At 41.1% G+C, this 20,738-nt stretch overlaps 1 protein-coding gene across 1 annotated transcript in view; it reads right to left on the bottom strand.

Moving 5' to 3' along the window:
* Positions 1 to 11,056, bottom strand: part of frmd3 (FERM domain containing 3) — a 113,611-nt gene extending 102,555 nt beyond the window's left edge. The window contains 1 exon segment of the mRNA NM_001079042.1: positions 10,647 to 11,056. Coding sequence (NP_001072510.1) covers positions 10,647 to 10,745 — 99 coding nt within the window. The 5' untranslated portion in view covers positions 10,746 to 11,056.
* Between the last annotated feature and the right edge of the window lie 9,682 nt (positions 11,057 to 20,738).

The following is a 20,738-nucleotide window of genomic DNA, read 5'->3' as shown; positions in this document are numbered from 1 at the left end:
AAACCAGCAGGGGGCATGGTTCAGAAGAGCAAAGCGCAGAGTGTGACATGATCGGGTATGTGGTAACCAGCAAGAACATGACCTAGAAGGCCAGGCAATGTGACCTGATGTCATCAAGTCAAATGTATTTGACTAAAGGTGGTCATACATGTAAAGATCTGCTCACCTGTCGAGGTCGCCAAGCGAGCAGATCTTCTCAGATATCCCCACCTATGGGTGGGCAATATCGGGTGAATTTAGGTTAATTCAGTCGTTTGGCCCTGGGGCCAAAAGGTTGAATTCTAACGACTGGAATAGGCGCAGTCGGTTTGGGGACCGCATCAACGAGCCGATGCGGTCCCCGATCCGGCTGAATTTTTTAACCTGCCCAATCAATATCTGCCCGATTTCAGGCCAGTCGTTGTTTCCCTTACATGGGCCGATAAGCTGCCGAATCGGTCCAAGGGACCGATATCGGCAGCTACAATGGTATTCTGTGTCACTTCTGGGCTTTAACATGACAAGCCATAAAACCATGCAGTACCTCTCAGGACTGTTTGCCTGCAACGGGTTGTTTTTATGTTCCAGTCTTCTGGTTACAGCAAGTGACAAGGTGCCCCAGGGAGATCTATATGGAAGGTAGGATGACTAGAGGGAAGGTGAGTTAATACACACTGGCACTGTCAGAGGAGAAAAAGTGTCATTTAATGTCTATGCTGTCATCTGCACTATGTCCCAAGTAAACAGGAGCTTCTGCACTTCATTAAAGGAGAAGAATATTCGAAATGTAATGCAATGAAAAAATAAGTCAAATACCCTTGGGGGTTGCTAATTTGTTAGGCACCCTCCAGTGATTAAAATTGTTTTATATCTTTTACCCTGCACTGCCGCTTCTTTTCTGTAAAAAAACACACTGGCCAGGGATACGTCTCATCTAAGTGCCATCCCATGCTTCCTTTAGGTATTCGATGTTTTTATAAATTGTGGGTAATCCAAATTTCCCCCCTGGTATTACGAAAGGAACATTTCTTGGGAGAAGATACAATAAAAGCTTTATATGCAAATAGGTGTTAAAGAACAAAAAATTACTAGCACAGTCCCTATCAGTGATTTCTATTCTATATACAATAAAAGCGTTATATATCAGGGGTTAAAGAACAAAAAACTTCCTTTTATCTCATTCATAAATTTTCCATAGCTTGTAAAGCTCAGGCAATGGATTACAAAATAGTTTCCAAATGGTATAGATGCCCCAAAACATTACATAAAATATATCCTAACATTACAAATATGTGCTGCAGGTGTTTTCAGGAAGTGGTAACACCCCTGCATATCTGGTTGTCCTGTAAAGCATTACCCCTATTTTGGCAAACAATATTTAAGATAATTAATAAGCTTATGGACTTGGATTTACTGACGGACCCCACCATAGGTATACTTTCTATGCTTCCAGAATCTGCCTCTAAATATAAGATAGGATTCTGCTTAGGCGCCACTAGAATGGTGGTTCCTTGACATTGGAGGTTTAACCCATCAACAGTTTGTGAATGGTTTAAAGAATTGGGGGATATTATGCATATATGGAAGAATTATTAAGTAAGGTCCAAGGGGAAACAAGAGTGTAATAAAACTGGCTTATATATATATATATATATATATATATATATATATATTATCTATGTACGTAGATAGATGAATAGATAGATATAGACAGACAGACATTGACAGACATAGTGAAGAATGTTAAAGGGCAAGGAAAGGCTACTAGTGTAGAGCTCCCTTGCCCAAAGTAAATCGCCAAATTTGTTTTTTAAAATAATGGTCACATCTCCCAAAAATTTGCTTGTAACTTAAGTGTATTTGCAGCCTGTCACGGCCACCATCTTGGATTCCTGGATTCCCCCGCTCGCACCCCCCGTGGCGATCAACCCCCCCCAAAACTTCCCCTCCCCGCTCGCACCCCGCTACTCGCTCCCCGCTTGCCAGCTCCATGCCTGCTTCTGCGCTTCGCTGTCTGTGTGTCACAGAGGGGAGCACGCCGGCTTCTCTCACTAAAATCCAGCAATGCGCATGCGCCACCTGTAGTGTCCTGGTCACATAGTCAATGCAGGAGCGATGCATTATGGGAATCCTCTTTATCCAGCTCAGCGTTTTTTATTCCTGTTTGGCTTCAGATCTTCTGAACAGGTGAAATATGGGGAGACTTAAGGGCACTATTGAGACAACTGAAGGTATGCCTGCAGCTTGAGATTAACTCTTTACTAGCCTTTCCTTCTCCTTTAAAGGGTGCTAGATAGTGTGAGAAGTCCCAGCTGTATTTTGTATCTTCCTGTCCTGTTCTGTATAATGGGAAGAATCCCAAAGTCATCACCCTTCCAGCCAGCTGACGTTCACATGATTTGGCATACTTGCAAGATCACCATTCCCACAAGCACAATTTGCCTATAACTCCCCCATTCAGTTGTAGGCTGACACTGATTTTGCAGTTCTGCCCTTGGAATCACACGGTTGGAAATAGATTTTTAATAATTTCTATTTCCAAATGTCTCATATAAGGATGTTCTTTGTCAGAATCTACCATTCCCTATGCTTCAAAAAGCAAGGTAATTTTATGACTAAGGAGTGGTGACAGCAGCTTGAAATTACAGCTATTTCCTTTAATTTAACTTATAAAAGTATTTGTTCTTATAAACAATAGCTGATGAGTCAAGTCAAAACCTTGTCATGTTACACACTGTAAAAACACACATTAAAAAAAGACTTACATCGCAGCAAGGCAAACATTTAGGGTGAAGACAGACGGGGCGATTAGTCACCGTTTTTGTTTTTTTTTTAAACTTACTAGTTATTGGTCATCGTTCCCCTCTCTAGAACTTACATCATAGCTATACTTTTTTTTCAGATTTTACCTATTTTTATAATAGTGAAAATTATAAGGGTTGAATGAATGATTGTGGTGCAGAACAAAGCTCCTAATATGGACAATTTAACCACATATACTATTTGCATACAACCCATTACTTAATTTATTTGGACACAATGCACATTTAGAAAGCAAACATTGCTTTGTTCTCTTATGTACTTGGGCTAAATAAACACTTTTGCATGGATTATACCTTTTTGGTATGCTACTGGATGCGATTGTATATCGATCCCTATACAAGGTAGGGCTCTTCCAGTAATTGCACCTGACACCCTGATGGGTGTATAATCGGAGGTTTTAGCGCCCCAACAAGAGTTATACCATTATGTCCTATTGACTCACAAGTACACACAGACCATATTGTAACTTGTATTTCGATTTCCCTTTGCATGTTTAGGCAGTACACTGTTTCTGTTTCTGACCCAAAAAGGACAGAGGAACTTACAAGGGTTTCACAGTGGCCCTTCTCTATATCCAACTTGAGGAGAATAAACAAGCATATCAAAGGGTCACTATACAGAGTAATTATTGATATGAAAACAATCTTTCTTCAGCACTGTAAGGAGAAACAATACAAGTTTCGTAAATGGTTATCTCATAGTAACGTGACAACCATTAAAATATATTGCATTACATCTCAGCTGAACAAGCAGATTGGCAGCTCAGACACATATACATCAACACAAATATGCATATAAATAAAGCTTTCTATGCAGAGTAATCAGTGCAAATTTGTTTTACTACATAAAATGAAATGTAACCAAACTTACACATATTATTGTCATTCTTTATTTATATAAGGCCGACACTATGCAGCACATTACTAAAATTGCTCATCACTGGCATCAGTCCCCTGCCCCTGTGGCACTTATATGCCCTTTAAAGCATGACAAATTTCCTTTTAGCCAAGAGAAAGCAGGGTTTGTGAATGATGATATATGCACACCACAGACTGCTAGAGGAGGTAAAAACAGAGGAGGATTTATATATGCATGCCAGAGACTAGCAGGGTGCAGTTTTAGAAAGATGATGAGAGATGATGAGAGTGCTTTAGGATTTAGCAGGTCTGGGATAGGTACCAAGTAAGGAAATTAAATGATTCCAGCTTTGGCACTTCTCAGGAAAATTTGTTTAGAAATAAGAAAACACGCTTTTTAATTGCATACGTGGCAGTGAATTACAGTCGGGGTTGCTCAAGGACAAGCGACATTCAATTTCCCCCACTGATCTACAGTAAGTGCCACATGTAAAGAAACAAACAGTTGTTAGGCTTGTTGCACAGTTTGATAAATGGATCCTATGGTGAATTGCAAATATACATCATTCATTTTATTATGGTGTCTGAGATTATTGTACATTTTTTTTAATAACTACCAGCAGCAAATAATAATGCTCCAAATTCTTCCAACATAATCCAGCAATAAGCACTGCCTTAGTTTTTTCCCTTTATAAAATCTGAAAATAACTACCATGACATCTGCTACCATAATGATGTATTAGTTATACACAGTGATTTATACAGTAATTGGGGTGTGTATGGGTGTTCATAGTGCTTTGAATGGGCTGCTTTTGCAGGAGGGAAGCCTTCTGTTTTGTAAGGATAGGACATGTTTATAAGGAAATGTCTAATCCTACTATAGGAATACAGTGTAGAGCTGGTGGGCAAACACATTGAATGAACAGCTTGCCCAAAGCACACTGACAAAGAACAGCCTGCCCTGTGCTTTCAGATCAGGCCCACAAGTGACAGATTACTGCAGATAAAAACAGTGACTATGCCAAACAGTTTGCAAGTGATATTTATATTGCTGAAAATTCCCTGATTTCCTACTAAGTGCCACTAAAAAGTGCTCATGATGAGATAAGCACATCGCGATTCTCAATGCTAAGGCAGCAGGTGTCCTAACACCTGGGCTTTGGAAGTATAAACAGTGCTAGAAACAGTCCTGCCTACTGAACTACTAAAAGGGTCAGAAACAAATCCAGACAGCTTTGACAATGAAATCCTGTTCACATAGCTGTCTGAGACATTTTGGCTCACATGAACAGACACTTTACTTTACTTTACTTTACACACCAGCCTGCACAAAAGTATAGGAATCCCCAGCACCAGCGCACCCAGCTGATCCTTACCAGTCTCACTAGAGACACCCCACAACTGATCTGCATTGCCTGGCGACAATGCAGAAGCATCTAGTCCTATACTCCATCCTCTATACCCAGCAGGAAGACCTTGTAACTGGCAACTATTCAGTACAGCCAGACCCGATCCCCATAGTCCAACACTGTTGGAACTGACTACCGACGAAATCCGACATTCTTGTATTTAAGCCTACCTGCTGTGATGCAGCTTCTGCAGTTAAGTACACTCAGCCTTTCTATTTAAGGCCTCCACTCACCTGACGCCCATTTTCTACCTATACTAACTATAATAAGATCCATATATCACGGAGACCATAATCCAAGTGCTACTCTGACAAACTTAGATCTGCTTTGACTTCCGCTACATAATAATATGGATTTTATAACCTATCTACTCACTTAAAATATCACTAACTGCAACTATCAATGGGCGGCTGCAGGTTTCTCACATAACACTTAACCTGCTGAAAATTGTCATATAATACAAAATATAATAAATTGAACTGAACTATATCATATTAACCCTGCAAGTCTATCAATGAGATTCAAGACGTCCTGGCAAGGCAAACTGGCGCATCAAATGCATTACACTCCTAAAGAAGATCCAGGACATGGCTGCACTTGTGATTTGTAGCCAGGCAACACCGGACAGCTGCTCTGCGGTCCAACAGACAAGACCTGCATATAACAAACCTCACAGTTACCCAGATGAGTAAACAGTCTAAACCAGGAACAAAAAGGGCTTCGGACCTTCTATCATAACGATACTAATCCATTTCCTGAAGCAATTTCTAAATGGGGCCCATATGTGGCAGACCCCATTAACATTTAAAAGGCACTAGACAAAGCTGCCCTTTTTTTCTCCAATACTATTTATACTAGTGATAGAACCTTTATCAGAACTCATAACAAACGACAATAGCATCTCTGGCATTCAATTGGACCAACAAACATACATTGTCTTTATGCAGACAACATACTTATGACCATAACCAAACCACTAGCATCCCTACCTAACCTAATCCACTTAATAGATACCTTCAGGAAGTCTCTGGATTAACTATCAATCATACTAAACTGGAAACATTAAGTATTACATTGCTCCCACATAAAAACTATTGAACTTGAACTTTGACTTTAAATGGCAGGATTCAACTACCCACTATTTAGGAATTGATATCTCCACTTATATTTCTTCTTTATATAAGCACAATTGCCCACAACTATGGAAAATTGTGAGAGAGACCTTAGTGGTCAAAGGTAGACTTATCTTGGTTTGGCAGAATCCATGCCTTCAAGATGACCATACTCCCAAAAATACTTTATTAAAAGCCATGGAGTTTCGGTACATGACTGAAAGGACATTTGAAGAAATAACCATATGTAACTCCTCTAGTGTGAACTGATGTCTCCCCCACTTGCCACCACCCACACCTATATAAAATATGTATGCACACTCACTGCATTCCCTGGACCCAGTGTAGGTGTTCAGTTTGCATGTGTCACGCTGCTTATGAGCATGACTGCCACACAGAGGACAAGAGGGGGCAGCATGTAACAAAGAAGAGGCAATGTGGATGGATTAGGATGAATGTTCTTCTATGTCAGTGCTGTCCAACTTCTTAGGTACCGAGGGCCCGAATTTTTCTGGCCTATGTGGTGGAGAGACGATAATGGAAGACAGTTTTGACCACTCCCCTTTTTAAACCACACCCACTCCAAACCACACCCATGTTATCAGAAGAGCTTTTAAGACCATACCCACATTAATGGTGGTAGTGCAGCAAAAATCCAAATAGCTGGTGCTCACTGTAGGGAAATCACCCTTTATTCATATGTTAAGGAATGATAATATGTCATATTGAAACATACCCTTAAAGGAGAAGGAAAGGCAAAGTCACTTGGGGGTGCCAAAATGTAAGGCACCCCCAAGTGACTTAAATCGCCTACCTTTTACCCCAGGGTAGCTGCAGCGCTTCCTCCTTCCATCTTTGCTCGTGTGCGCATGCGCAGTAGAGTGAAAAGCCGAACTTTAACAGAGAAGTCGGCTTTTCACTCTACTGCGCATGCGCCTGTCATGTTGTCCTTGCAAAACGAAGCCAGAAGAAGTGCTCCGCTACAGCTACCCCGGGCTGGTGCTCTTTTCTCCTAACAGGGGCACCAGCCTGGGGTACAAGGTAAGCGATTAAAGTTACTTGGGGGTACCTAACATTTTGGCACCCCCAAGTGACTTAGCCTTTCCTTGTCCTTTAAATTCATATGCCTGTGGATAGCACAGCAACACCCAGCATATAATTTCACACCTTAGGGACCATATAATGACTTTTCCAAACTTTTTCCAAATGCTAACAAACTCCCAGAACAAACCCCTGCTAGGGTCACCTCCCACAGGCAGCATAGGGCAGGCAGAGTATGGCAGACACTGCCAGAATAGGGCAGGCAGAGTATGGCACACACAGGCAACATAGGGCATAAGTAGCAATAGTAGCATAAGGCAGGCAGAATACTGTCTGTGTGCGCCATACTGTGTCTGGGCTATGCTGCCTGTGTGTGCCATACTGTGCCTGCCCTATTCTGCCTCTGTGTGCCATACTCTGCCTGCCCTATGCTGCCTATGTGAGCCATACACACAGGCAGCATAGGGAAGGCAGCACATGACACAATGCTGATACTGCTCCTACAGTTTGAGGTGTCAACAGGTGAACAATGTGGGGGCTTACAGTCTGAGCCTGAGGTGTGAACAATGCAGGGGGTGAACAATGCAGGGACTAAAAGGTGTAAACAGTACAGGGGATTACATGTTTAAACAATACAGGGGATGTACATGAATGAGGAGAGCATCTCTCGCAGGATACCTGCTTGAAAAGGTTTTATTTCTGTTTGTAGTAAAAAATAAAGCCTTTTCAAGCAGGTATTCTGCGAGAGGCGCTCTCCTCATTCGTGTACTTTGTGCTAACTTGGCTTGCGGATAGCCACTTGGAGGATCGATGAATCTGGTCTGACAGGCTGAGTGCTTGAACAATCCACGATTGAATACAGGGGATGTTAAGGGGGGCAGTTATTCTCAGTACTGATTCCATTTAAAACTTACACAAAGGTAAGCAGTCACAGCAGACAGGTGGAGGGCCATACAGAGGTGGGCCGCAGGCCGGGCCATCAGTTGGACAGCACTGTTCTATGTCATTGGGCTGCTGTACCTCATGTAATGCACGTTACATTAGTCATATAACAACTATGGTCACTATTAATACAGCTTGACAAAGCCACTTATATTAAAGGGATACTGACATATTCCTATAACTGTAAGGAACGTGTCAGTATTACTAATAATGCAGCTCTACATTGGCGCTTCTTTTAAAGATTTCCACCACGTTTCCCCCAGCCTAGACACACTTACCCAATGCGGAAGTGTGCCAGCTGCCTAGAGAGAAAGAGGCTTTCTGCAGTCATGCTGGGCAGTGTGATCGTTTCATAGGCTGGAGTACAAATGTAAACTATACTCCAGCCTATGAAAGGATTGTGCTGCTACCAGCCCTGCGTGACTGACAAGGCAAATCTACGCAGTGTCAGGATGGGGTAAGTACAGTTGTGCCGGGGGCAATTTAAAGGAGGTATCTTACAAAATCAACGGCACAGCAATGCATTATTAAAAAATACTGACATATCCTTTACAGTTATAGGAAGATGTTGGTATCACTATAAATATTCTAGATGTAGCATTATCTCAAACTATTAAGTTTCCCAGACAGAATATTAAACTGGCAGTAATTTATACTCAGACTAGATTGAAGGCCAAATTGCATGCAGGGCATATAACTTGAATGCCCTAAAGTGCATTATAACTATAATAACTATAGATCGCAGTCCCATCCTTGTTAACCAATGACCCCCAACACATTTATGACTTAGTGACCTAGGTCTGAAATATGAAGTCACTAGAATTCAAGAAATAAAGTAACCCCAACACTTCATTAAGCTGAATGGATAAGCATCTTCTATTGGGGCAGATGACACCATACACAATACTAAAGAAGCTCACAAACCAACCACGTTTTCTGTGATAAATACTCAACTAAAGATCCAACAAATGGGTCAGAAAATTGTTGGTCTGATATTGGTGTGTTTTTGATTGTAAGCAAGTAGATTACATCCATAATACATACATTACATCCATAATTCATAATATAAATTAAAACACTGATGTCTTGGTCTTATATTACATTGACTTTAAAAGCAAATAATCTCTATAATTTTTTAGACAGCCCAGCAACTGCCAACATTACTCCACCTCACATTAATCAATATGCATTACTTCATGTACAGATGTGCAATGGAATTCCCTGTATATTTGTCATATACTGAAACATTTTAATATCAGTGTATCTTCTCTGTACTTTTGCACTCCTGAACCCTTACATCTACTTACACATATCTGAGCCATTTTCATGAAGGTCACATGCCATGATGTTCAATGTGTTTCAGCTGATACAAAAATATTCCAGAAATCGGAGGCTTTGTATTAAACAAAACAGTGGAACAGTCCTGACATATTGGTTGTTTTTTGCTAGTGGCACAATCAGTGACTGTAATTCTGCTAAGATGAAACAACAGACACACAAATTCTAATATTTTTTTATATATCTCTTACCCACATTTAGTAGTGTTGGAGCTGTGCTATCACTAATACCATCCTTAGTGTTCTACTTTAACTATGCAACTGCAGGTTGATAAGTAAGGATGCTAGCGCCGCAGTACAGAATCAGATGGTCGGAAATGAGTTTCACATAACAGACAAGTCCCTGCATCTCCAGAGGGCGGCAGTTGGATGAACATCCACGTGCAGGGAGGAATGTAAATAAAGCTGCTTTTCCTTCCCTCCGCTCAGGTTATGTGTGAGCATATATATATTTATATATGTGATATTACATATCCCACATACATATATTTTTTGTATGAACATAAATCTAATCTACAGGCCTCCAGCTGTTGCACTACAACTTCTACCATCCCAGAAAGGTGAAGGGGTTGAGATATGTAGGTCAACGGCAGGGTTATATCATTGTTAGACGCAGAATGCTGAGCAATATGACTAGATTCTGCTTTGCGCAAAAGCATGACATTAAGATTTATGCAATTTCTCCCCATTTCCTGCCTGTGATAGTACCTCACGCACCTTGTGCCCCTGAAACCCATCACCCCACACTGGGGTAGTTCATCTACAGCTGGAGAAGCCCCCTAACCAGAAACCTGATTTAAATGGGGCATATATCTCTCTATTCTCACTTAATCTTATATTAAATGAGAACAGAGATCACTGCAGGGATATTTCTCAGCTAGTTATTTACAAAGGTTGTAAAAACAGTAAACTCTTTGATACATATGCCACTATAATTCTATTCTAGCAAACAGAGAACTAGTGGCTAACTGTGGTCAACTCTGTTTTGACTCTTTGCTAAACATGCCACAAGACAAGATGTCACTAACTCCCCAGTAGTAAAGTGACAGTCCAGCTGGCCCCACACACCCTGAATACGTAGAATGAATGTCTGAGTCTCTCCCCAGAGTGTGAGGGAAATCTAGGGATTTAGAGACCCCCCCATACCTGAATATTGAACGAGATCTCCGTATCGTCCAGCAAACGGATGGTGCATCTCATGTCCAGATTTAAGGATCGCAGGCTGGCAGTCCGCAAGCGCATCATTGTCATAGTCCCCTTCTTCTTCCTCGGGCACTGGCAACCAAACATGCACCTTCCCCACACAAGCCGGTGTTCTCAATAGAAGGGACGAAGGCTCCCAGCCTTTAGCCTACAAGATGCATCTCTTCCCCCTCCTCCTTTCCTCCCCTCCCTCTGAGGAGTAACGGTGGAGGGGGTCTGGGAAAGCAATTGCCAGCGAAGGCTGAATTAATGTTGATGTTGGTGAAAAGAAGTAGGAGGGGCGGGTAGAGCGGAGTTTATGGCAAAGCCCTGCTTCCCTTTTATCCTTCGGGATTATGGGAGTGTTGCTTCTGCCTCTGCTCCTGCTGCTGTGAGAGCGAGGCTGGGTTTGCAGTCAGCTGTGTGTGTGTGTTGTGTGTCTGTATGTGTGTGTTTGTCACCTCCCCAGCTGAATGAGAGGAGGGTGTGTTAAAAAATGGCTCACTTCTAAATGTGTAATAAAAATAATATTAACAGCATTGTGGTGGGAAGCTGCTTTTTTTCAGAGTCTCAACTCATTTGGGAAATGTGTCACTGTTGTTGTTTTAAAATATCATAGAGGGGGATTTTTCCCCTCATGAAATTTGCCTGTGATTAAATCAATTTATTTAAATGTATGGCAACAAAACTTAAAGTAGGGCAGTAAATATGCTTTGTAGGGTGGAGCACAAAAAAACTGATCAGAAGTTTCAATATTTGTTTATGAAGAATGTCTTATTCTCAATGTTTAGACAGGCACTAAAATGATTGTACTCTTGGGGGGGCCCGAAACTTTTAGTTTTATTTGGTTTATATTTGCACTGACCACTACAAAAGTTTAGGTTACCAGATGAAACTCACTGGATTTTTAGGGTGTATCTCAACATTTTCCATTAATCTGGTAACCTTAATGTAATCATGTTGATTGTCTCATACTCATAATAGTAAATTATGAGTATATGTCAAATTCTCTTCATAAGAGTATTCACTCCCTGCCTTACCATGGGTGGTAGCTGTGATATTGTGCTTTTTTAGGTATTCTTCATAAGCATACAGTACCATCTGTCTGGCCAATTTAATTAAGTGTTCTGCACCTATGCCCTAAGGGCAAGACCTTTGCCAGCTGCATTTTTAGTAGCCTAAACACAGAGCAGATACACCTGAAAGTATTTTCACCAATCCTTGTAGAATGCTTCTTACTTAAAAACATTAACTTCTCTGAAAATGAAACTTTCATAAAACTACTTTATAGTATAATGCCAGAAGCTCCCATATTCATCTTACATTTATTAAGGCATTGCTAGACTGCTATGGTGCAACTGTAAACAAAGAAAATGAATCGTGTTCTGATTGGGGGGTGAATTTCCAAGGTTTTTATAAAAGGTTTTCACTGTCTTGTTCTTGCCCTTATAATGCAGAAAAGGTCAGGGTTCCCTTTCTATGTCTCGCAGAGAGATTGCATTGCTGACACATCCAGAGGATTTCACTGCGCTGTATTCTTCCAACTTACTGAAGGGTGACTGGGTCAGAAATCACTGGCTGCCTGTGTTGTAAACAAAAAAAAGGAGAATATTGTACATTTGCCCTATATCTGGAACAAGGATAAGGTTAGGATTTATTTTTCTTTTTTCAAGAAGTCACATGGATATATTTATTGATATATTGGCCCCATGTATGTATGTACATTTTTATTTATATAGCACTACATATGTATGCAGCAGATAATATAGTAGCCACATGCAAGCAGTATGTAAACACTTTATTCCAGAACTACACTTCAATACATAAAAATATGAGCCTCATTACTATGTGTGGGAGCAAAAATATGCACTTATTTGGACACTTAAAGAAACAGATTGCACTTTGCCTAGAATTAATGCATTTAATTCCTCCTCCAATTTTTACTATTACTGGTCACAGTTTTTCCATGAGGGATAATATATTCTGCTGAAGAATTTATATCACGGTACAAAAACATTTTCAGTGCCTTTTTATTAAATACTGGGAAACTTGCTGCAAATTTTAAATGGATTATAATGGTTTATGCCATGACAAGTGGAATATACATTAAGGTGAGAAGGAAAATGAAATAGTGAAATGTAAACATTGTTGTAAGATATTGTTGTCTAAACCTAAATTTCATGAACTGCAGCAGGAGCATGTACCTAGTGGGGGAAAGGGAAGTGCAATTTCAAAAAAATACTTTTATTGCTTTATGTATAGCAGTTCAAATTCAGACAAGGTCTTTTAACCTTGTGTACAGTATGTGTTCAGTCTCTGTCTAACGTTAGTTGCTGCACTGAAAAATATTTGCACATATCAATAATGAAGAGCAAACCTAGTATTAATAATTAAGTATGGAAAGATAATAGGGTCTGCAAGAACACATGATCTGAAGACTTTCTACTGCCATAGCCCGTGGATTTGCAGGCAGACACGTGCAGAGAACTGACCTGACCAGAATTTCTGATGTGTTATCCAACTGGTGGCCCGCTGTGGTGGCCGCATCGGCTCGTTGATTTGGTCCCCGAACCGACTGCCCCATTGCCGCCTACATAATCCGGTCGTTTGGCCCCAGGGCCAAACGATCGGATTATTTTTTTTTTAACTTCAAGCTCCCCGATATCGCCCACCCGTAGGTGGGGATATCGGGGGAAGATCCGCTCGCTTGGCGATCTCACCAAGCGAGCGGATCTTACCGTGTATGGGGACCTTTACTGCCCTCCTGCATTGTTTACACCTCAGATTCAGGCTGTAAACCCCTGTATTGTTTAAACATGTAATCTCCTGTTCACACCTTTTAATACCTGCACTGTTCACACCTCAGACTGAGACTGTAAACCCCCACATTGTTCACCTGTTCAAACCTCAGAAAGCATTGTGTCACTGTATGTACTGCCTGCCCTATGGTGCCTGTGTGTATGGCAGAATGGGATTATCTGTAGAGACCAGTACAGTGAAATAATTTTACATAGCCTGAGTTTTCCCTCATTTTACACTGTTCTGTTGTGGTTCCACCAATATATAATGCATAGTGCCTAATTATTCTCCTTTAAATTTAATTCAGACACCCTATGTTATCCATAATATATTGAATTTTGTTTCCAACTGTTGAATGTCATCAAACCCTGATATTCTATTTCATAGGGTACTGTAGATGGAGACAGTGAGAACAGAGAGAAAGAGAACTATGTGTTCCAGATAGACAGGCAGATAGATGATAGAGCCATTAACCAAAAATGCACAATTAGAACAAATACTCTTTTGTGAGAAACCTTGAACCAATTAAATATATATTTTGCAAATCAGGGTGTCTTCATCATCTGTTTGCATGACTACTGTACATTTTCATGCACTATTTTATAACACTCTGTAATAAAAAATTCTTAGGCCATGCCTATCAGTCAGAGAAATCACAGGCTGGAAAAGCGACTGCTGACACTGCATGGCATATCAGCAGGACTGTAGTGATGGAATGTATCCTCTGAATTTATTCAGTCAAAAAAACACAAATGTGATTTAGCAGGGAAGTCACAACTTATTTTTCACTATTAAAAAGATACTGACACCAAAAAGTAAACCTTTTTTTCACATCTATCATAACAGTGTCTTTGAATGCTATTTATAATTTTGCCTTAAAGGTATTTGCCCAATGCTTTTACATTATCTCTCTGATCCCCCATGTTTCTCTATGAGGGGGCTCCCATATTTGTGCAGCAGTAGTCTGTTAGAAGCTATAACTGACAGGATAAGAAGAAACACAGGCTAGCAAAACAGTCATGTTTACGAACTTAAAGCAGCCCTATCAACAAAAAAAAAAAAAAAAATGATCAACATGACCTATAGGTAACTTTTAATATACATTAGTATTGGTTCATATTCAAAAGTCTATGTGCATGTGCCAATTGGGTCAGAGAGGGTAACTCCGCCCGACCCTCTGGTTGACAGGCAGGGGGCGGTTCAACGTGCAATAGTCTATTTTTTTTTTTTTTTGTTTAAATGTTTTTATTTTGTGGTTGAAAGTAAAGCATACAGAGGAGCACCTTTTGGGTTATCCCAGGGTGCCAAGCAAATTTATACATAATCATAAACATAGGGAAAGAGGAGGGGGGGGGTAGAGGAAGGGGATAAAAGAGGAAAAGGCAGTTCAGGGTAAAAGAATAAATTTAAGTGATAGAGCAAGATAAAATAAAATGGGAGAGTAACCGGTAAACTTAGGGGAAGAGTTCTTGTGGGTATATGTTTGTCGAACTTTGTCCTGTAGGTAAATAATCAGGTCTTGTCTTTTGATGTTTCAGTATGTCTTCAGAAGGTATCCTTTCTAGGTTAATCTTATGGGTGTAGTGAAATATTTCTGTAAGTCATCCAGGGGGCCCAGATTTTGTTGTGAACTTTTAGTTGGCCTGTTGAGATACTTGTTAGCCTTTCCATAATTAGCATATTGTCTAGTCTAGTTTTGACAGAGTTTATATCCAGAGTTGCTGTTTTCCAGGCTTTGGCTATTGTTTGTTTCGCTGCTGAAAAAATGTGGGTGATTAATTTCCTCAGGTATTTATTGCCACTGGGAGTGTTTTTGTTGAGCAGAGCTTCTGCTGGGCTCTTTCGTAATGAGAGGCCAGTTACTGCCGTTATTAAAGTGTAGATTCTGATCCAGTACCGTACTGCAACTGGGCAGTCCCACCAAGTGTGCATAAACGTGCCTTGTTGGTTGCATGCTCGGAAGCATGATGGGGATGCTGAAGGATACCACTTAGAGACTTTAGTTGGTACCAGGTACCATTGATGTAGGACCTTTTGGGAAGTTTCCTGAGTCAGCACATTTATGGAGCATGTGACTGTGTTTTTGAAGATGTCTCGCCAGGTATCTTCATCGAAACACAGACGCAGCGTACTTTCCCAGGTTTGTACAAATTTTAATTCCTTAATTGGAGTTAGGTGGGTTGCTGTATCGTATAAATAGGATAATGCCCCTTTAAGCGTAGTGAGTTGCAGACATAGTCTTTCGAAGGCTGTGGGTAGGGGGAATTGTTTGCCCTTATGGTGGGATCTGATGTAGCTCACTACTTGGTGATAGTGAAGCCATTCATGTTGTGGAATTTTATAATTGTCCTGGAGTCTTGACCAAGGCAGAAGTATGTTGCTGCTGGTTAGTGAGTGTATAGTGTCTAGGTTGGATTGTTTCCACCAATGAAGAGCTCCTGATGACTGGCCTGGATCGAAATCTGGGTTGTTGATAAGGCTTGCAACTGGTTTATGTGGGGAACAGAGTTTGTAGGGTTCCTTTGATCTGTCCCAAAGTCTGACCAGATGGGTTATTATAGGATTTGTTTGTGTCTGAAGAGTAGAGTGGGTTGTCCATAGTATGTTCCGTAAGGATATATTAGGCAGAGAGTCTTGTTCGATCTTTACCCATATTGGTTTATCTTCAGGTAAGTGCCAAGGTATCATTTGGGACAGTTGTGCTGCAATATAGTATCCTTTCAAATTGGGGATGCCTAGGCCACCCTTGTGTCGGTTGCGGCAAGCTGTAGCGCGATTGATTCACGGCCTTTTCCCATTCCAGACAAATTTTGTGAAAGTCTTTTGCATTTTTTCTATGTAGTCCTTAGGGGGGGAGGTTGGGAGCGTGCGGAACAAGTATAAGAGTAGGGGAAGGGCAGACATTTTCAGTGCGGTTACTCTCCCAAGCCAGGATAATTTAAGTCTTTCCCATGACTTCACCATATTTAGGATCTTTTGTTCTATTTTGGGATAATTTTCTTTGGCTAAAGATCTGTAGTCAGTTGATATCATGACACCTAAATATCTTATAGTTTTGGTTTGCCATTTGAATTCAAAATTAATTTCTAATAATTTTTTAAGATGGGGCTGGAGGTTTATACTTAAGGCTTCTGACTTAGAGGGATTAATGTTAAGCCCCGAAATCTTAGCAAAGTCAGAGAGAATATCATATAGATATGGGAGAGAAGTCATGGGATTAGACATTGTCATTATTATGTCATCAGCATACATTGTGCATTTATATTCAGAGTCCCCTGTTATTATACCTGAGATTTTTTTGTTTAGCCTTAGTTGTTGGGCTAGGGGTTCGAGTGCCAAGGCAAATAATAGAGGGGACTGTCTAGTCCCTCTGCCAATTTGGAATGCGTCTGAGTGCCAAGGCAAATAATAGAGGGGACTGTCTAGTCCCTCTGCCAATTTGGAATGCGTCTGATTGGAACCCCATGTGGCTGACTTTAGCTGTAGGGGAGTTGTAAAGGGCCTTAACTACGGAGAGAAAAGGGATGGGAAAATTATAGGCAGATAACACTTGGTACAGATAGTGCCAGGAGACCGAATCGAATGCTTTGATGCTAATGATAAAAGCATGGAGGGAACATCTTTCATTTTTGCTATATGTATGAGATTTATGATTTTGCGGATGTTATCAGTGACCTGTCGTTTTGGGATAAATCCTGACTGATCCTTGTGGATAAGTTGTCCTAGGAACTGGTTGAGTCTTGAGGCTATTATTTTAGCTAGTATTTTGATGTCTAGGTTTAGTATTGATATGGGGCGGAAATTTTTACAGTTAGTGTGGTCCTTCTCCGGTTTAGGTATCACGGCTATTTGTGCTTGTAAGTCATCTCTGCTAAAGTTGCCTTTATTAGTCATTATATCGTTAAATAATAGGTGTAACCATGGGATCAGTTTAGGGGCGAATAGTTTATAATATTTTCCTGTGAACCCATCAGGGCCTGGGGATTTATTTACTTTCAGTTGTTTTATGGCTACCTTAATTTCTTTTATGGAGATTGGTTCTGACATTAGTGTTTTCTGTTGGGGCGTTAGCAGGGGTAAGTTTGCTTGATTTAAAAACTGTTGTATTAAAGTTGGGTTTGGGTCTTTATGTTTTTGATACAGTGTGTGGTAATACGTTGCGAATTCCTGAGTGATTCGTTCTGGGTTTGCTGTCAGGGATCCGTCTTTTAATTTAATTTGGGTGAAGGGGGATCTGTTAAATTTATTTGTTAATTGACGGGCCATCATTGTATCGGCCTTGTTAGCCTTTCTATAGAATTTTTGTTTTGTCCATTGTAATTTTGTGATTTCTTTCTCTGTTAGGAGTAGGTTAAGTTCTGTTTTGGTTTTTTCTAGTTCCTTTTTAGATTTGGTGTTATTAGGGTTAGTTTTGAGCTGGTCCTCTAGTCGTTGCATTTTGTTGTTCAGCTGACTAATGGTTTTGGTTCTTTCTTTGTTAGTTTTAGCTTTGATTTGGATCAGGATCCCTCTAATGTAAGCTTTGTGTGCTGCCCATAGAGTTGGGCTAGCAATATCTGGGGTATTGTTGCGGGAGAAGTATGATTCTAGTTCTGACTCTATTGTTTGTTGATGTTGTGGGTTAGATAGGAGGGAGTCATCTAATCGCCAGGTGATGTTTGAGGGCTTTTGGGTTAAGCTGGCTAATGTTAGGGTAATAATGGAGTGGTCTGACCAGGAGCAGGAGAGGATTTTTGTCTGGGATATTTTAGGGGATATCAGCTTATGAATTAGGAACATGTCAATTCTAGAGTGGGAATTATGTGGGGCGGAAAAAAACGTAAAATCTTTCTTAAATGGATGTTGTTCCCTCCATGCGTCCACCAAGAGATATTTGTCCATTAACTTTGCAAAATAGTGTTTGTTTTTTCGGTTACGTTTGGATACTGGGTTGGGTTGTCGGTCTATATTTGGGTGGGGTACTTCATTAAAGTCACCAGCCAGTATTAGGGGACCTCTGTACTTTTCCTCCAGGATAGAGAAAAAATCCCTATAGTATGTTTGTTGGCCTTCGTTAGGGCCATAAACTGTTGCCAGAGTTATTGGGGTATCCTGTATTTGTCCCACTAGGATTAAAAATCTGCCTTCCGGGTCTGATTTTATAGTAGTGGTTTGGAAGTTTAATTTTTTATGGATGCCTATAGCTACTCCTCTATGTTTTTTTTCGGCACAGGCAGTATAAACAAGTTGGTATGAGTGGTGGAAATATTTAGGTATGGAGGTGATGGAAAAATGAGTTTCCTGGAGGAAAAGAACGTCAGCTCCCAATTTATTATAATGCCGGAATGCCAGCGAACGTTTTGTGGGGGAGTTCAGGCCTTTGGCGTTATGAGATATACATTTTAAAGACATAGTATGTAAGACAATAAAGCTTAAGGAGTAGGCTCATAGGATACCGTGTAAAGAGACCATTAATTATACCCACAAGAGTAACAGCATAAAAGAAACAAGGGGGGAAACTTCTATAACAGTAAAACATTGATCCAACAAATGGTATAAACTTATCAGAATCCTGCAAGGATTTCGGGAAGGTCAATCGGTTGACCTCGGTTGGGGGGGAATTCCACCCGGAGGGCTCCCTCGTAGTTGGTAGTGAAGTGAGGCAGCATTAATGATTCAAGGATCGCTGTGCCATAGGACTTTTACGCCAGAGTGGTGAGATGGACCTTTCGCTTGAGCTTTTCCTGGGAGTAGTGTTAGGAGTGGTCGGGGTTGGTTGTTGTAGCTTTAGTCGAGTTAGGAGTTCTAGGCCTTCTTGCGCTGTCGTCGCTGAGTACGGGCGGTTTTGGAACATGAATGTTAGCTTAAATGGGTATCCCCATCTGTAGCGGATCCGATGAGAGGTCAGGATGGTGAGTACTGGTTTCATGAGCTTACGCTTTTGAATTGTCAGTGCGGCTAGGTCGGCATAAATGGAGTATTGATGGCCTTTGTATTCCAGGTGGGAAGCGGCTCGGGAGGCAGACATTATCGCTTCTTTTGTTGAGTAGTAATGAAGCCGCGCAATTATATCTTTCGGTGGGGCTCCCTCCCGTCTGGGACCGAGGGCCCTGTGGACTCTGTCCATGAGTAGTTGAGAGTCTGTTATGTCCGGGACTATAGATTTTAGGAGCTGTGGTATTTCCTCCTGTAGGTTTTGTATAACGTCGGGGAGACCACGAATCCTAATATTATTTCTGCGCGACCGATTTTCTTGGTCCTCCAAGTTATCTTGCATGTCGGTAAGTTGTCGTTTTAATTGGGCAAGCTGGATGTCGTGCTCAGCGGTCTTACTGATCAGGTCATCGACTTTGTCTTCAATTGCTGCCGTACGTTGGCCTAAGTCTCGTATCTCTTGAGTGACGTGATCGGTAATTTTTGCAGCTACCGTATTTAATTCGGTCTGGAGTAGGCGTTTGAACTTGCTAATTAGGATTGAATCTCCCGAGTATTGCAGTTGAGTTTCCGGGTCGGAATCTGCTGGTGGGGATTCTTGTTCAGATTGTGGCGATGCCGTAGGAGATGAATTGGCGCCATCCGCCATGTTGTCGTTGTGGGAAGAGGTAGGCCGCCTATGCGGGGTTCCGGGTATCTTACCCTGTGGTTGGACTTTCTTAGCTTTGCTGCCTCGGGTCATAATTACTAGCTCAGATGGCTACGATTTGTTGTTGTAGGCTTGTTATTTTTGTGAGCTTAGTGGCTTAGTGAGTCCTCCGGTAACGGAGCGATGAAGATGTGCGTCTGCTCAGAACAGCAGCATGGCCACGCCCCCGCAATAGTCTATTTTAATAAATTCAGAAGATTCACTAAAAACATAAAAAACAGCATTTTGTATTTAAAAAAATCTAAGGAACTGTGCAGATCTGAATATTTGTGGGTACACCCAGGCAGAATTAGCATGTGTGTTTAGGTGCGCTCAACCCTGTGAAAAAATGTGCTTTTGTGTCCAAGTGCCCTTGGACAGATTTGTGTTAGATATGCTGTTGGTGCTTCTTGGTGTCAGGGAAGCGCTGGCCGGAAGGTAAAGAAGATGTTTGCCTCACAATCAACTCAATTTTTTTTTTTTTAAAGGGACCACATGATTCTGCATACATTCTTGTCATCATTCCCTAAGGACTTGGGCTGTCACAAGCACTGTTGCCTCTAAAGCTAATGTTACACAGAGCATATACGCCCTGCTACTGTAAAATACTCCTAACTGTGCCTGCATCCAAAAGCACTGAATACACTCGGGCAGGG

Source organism: Xenopus tropicalis, chromosome 1 (assembly GCF_000004195.4).
Source record: "Xenopus tropicalis strain Nigerian chromosome 1, UCB_Xtro_10.0, whole genome shotgun sequence".
In the NCBI taxonomy this organism is placed as follows: domain Eukaryota; kingdom Metazoa; phylum Chordata; class Amphibia; order Anura; family Pipidae; genus Xenopus; species Xenopus tropicalis.
This window is presented reverse-complemented; position numbering and strand designations above follow the sequence as displayed.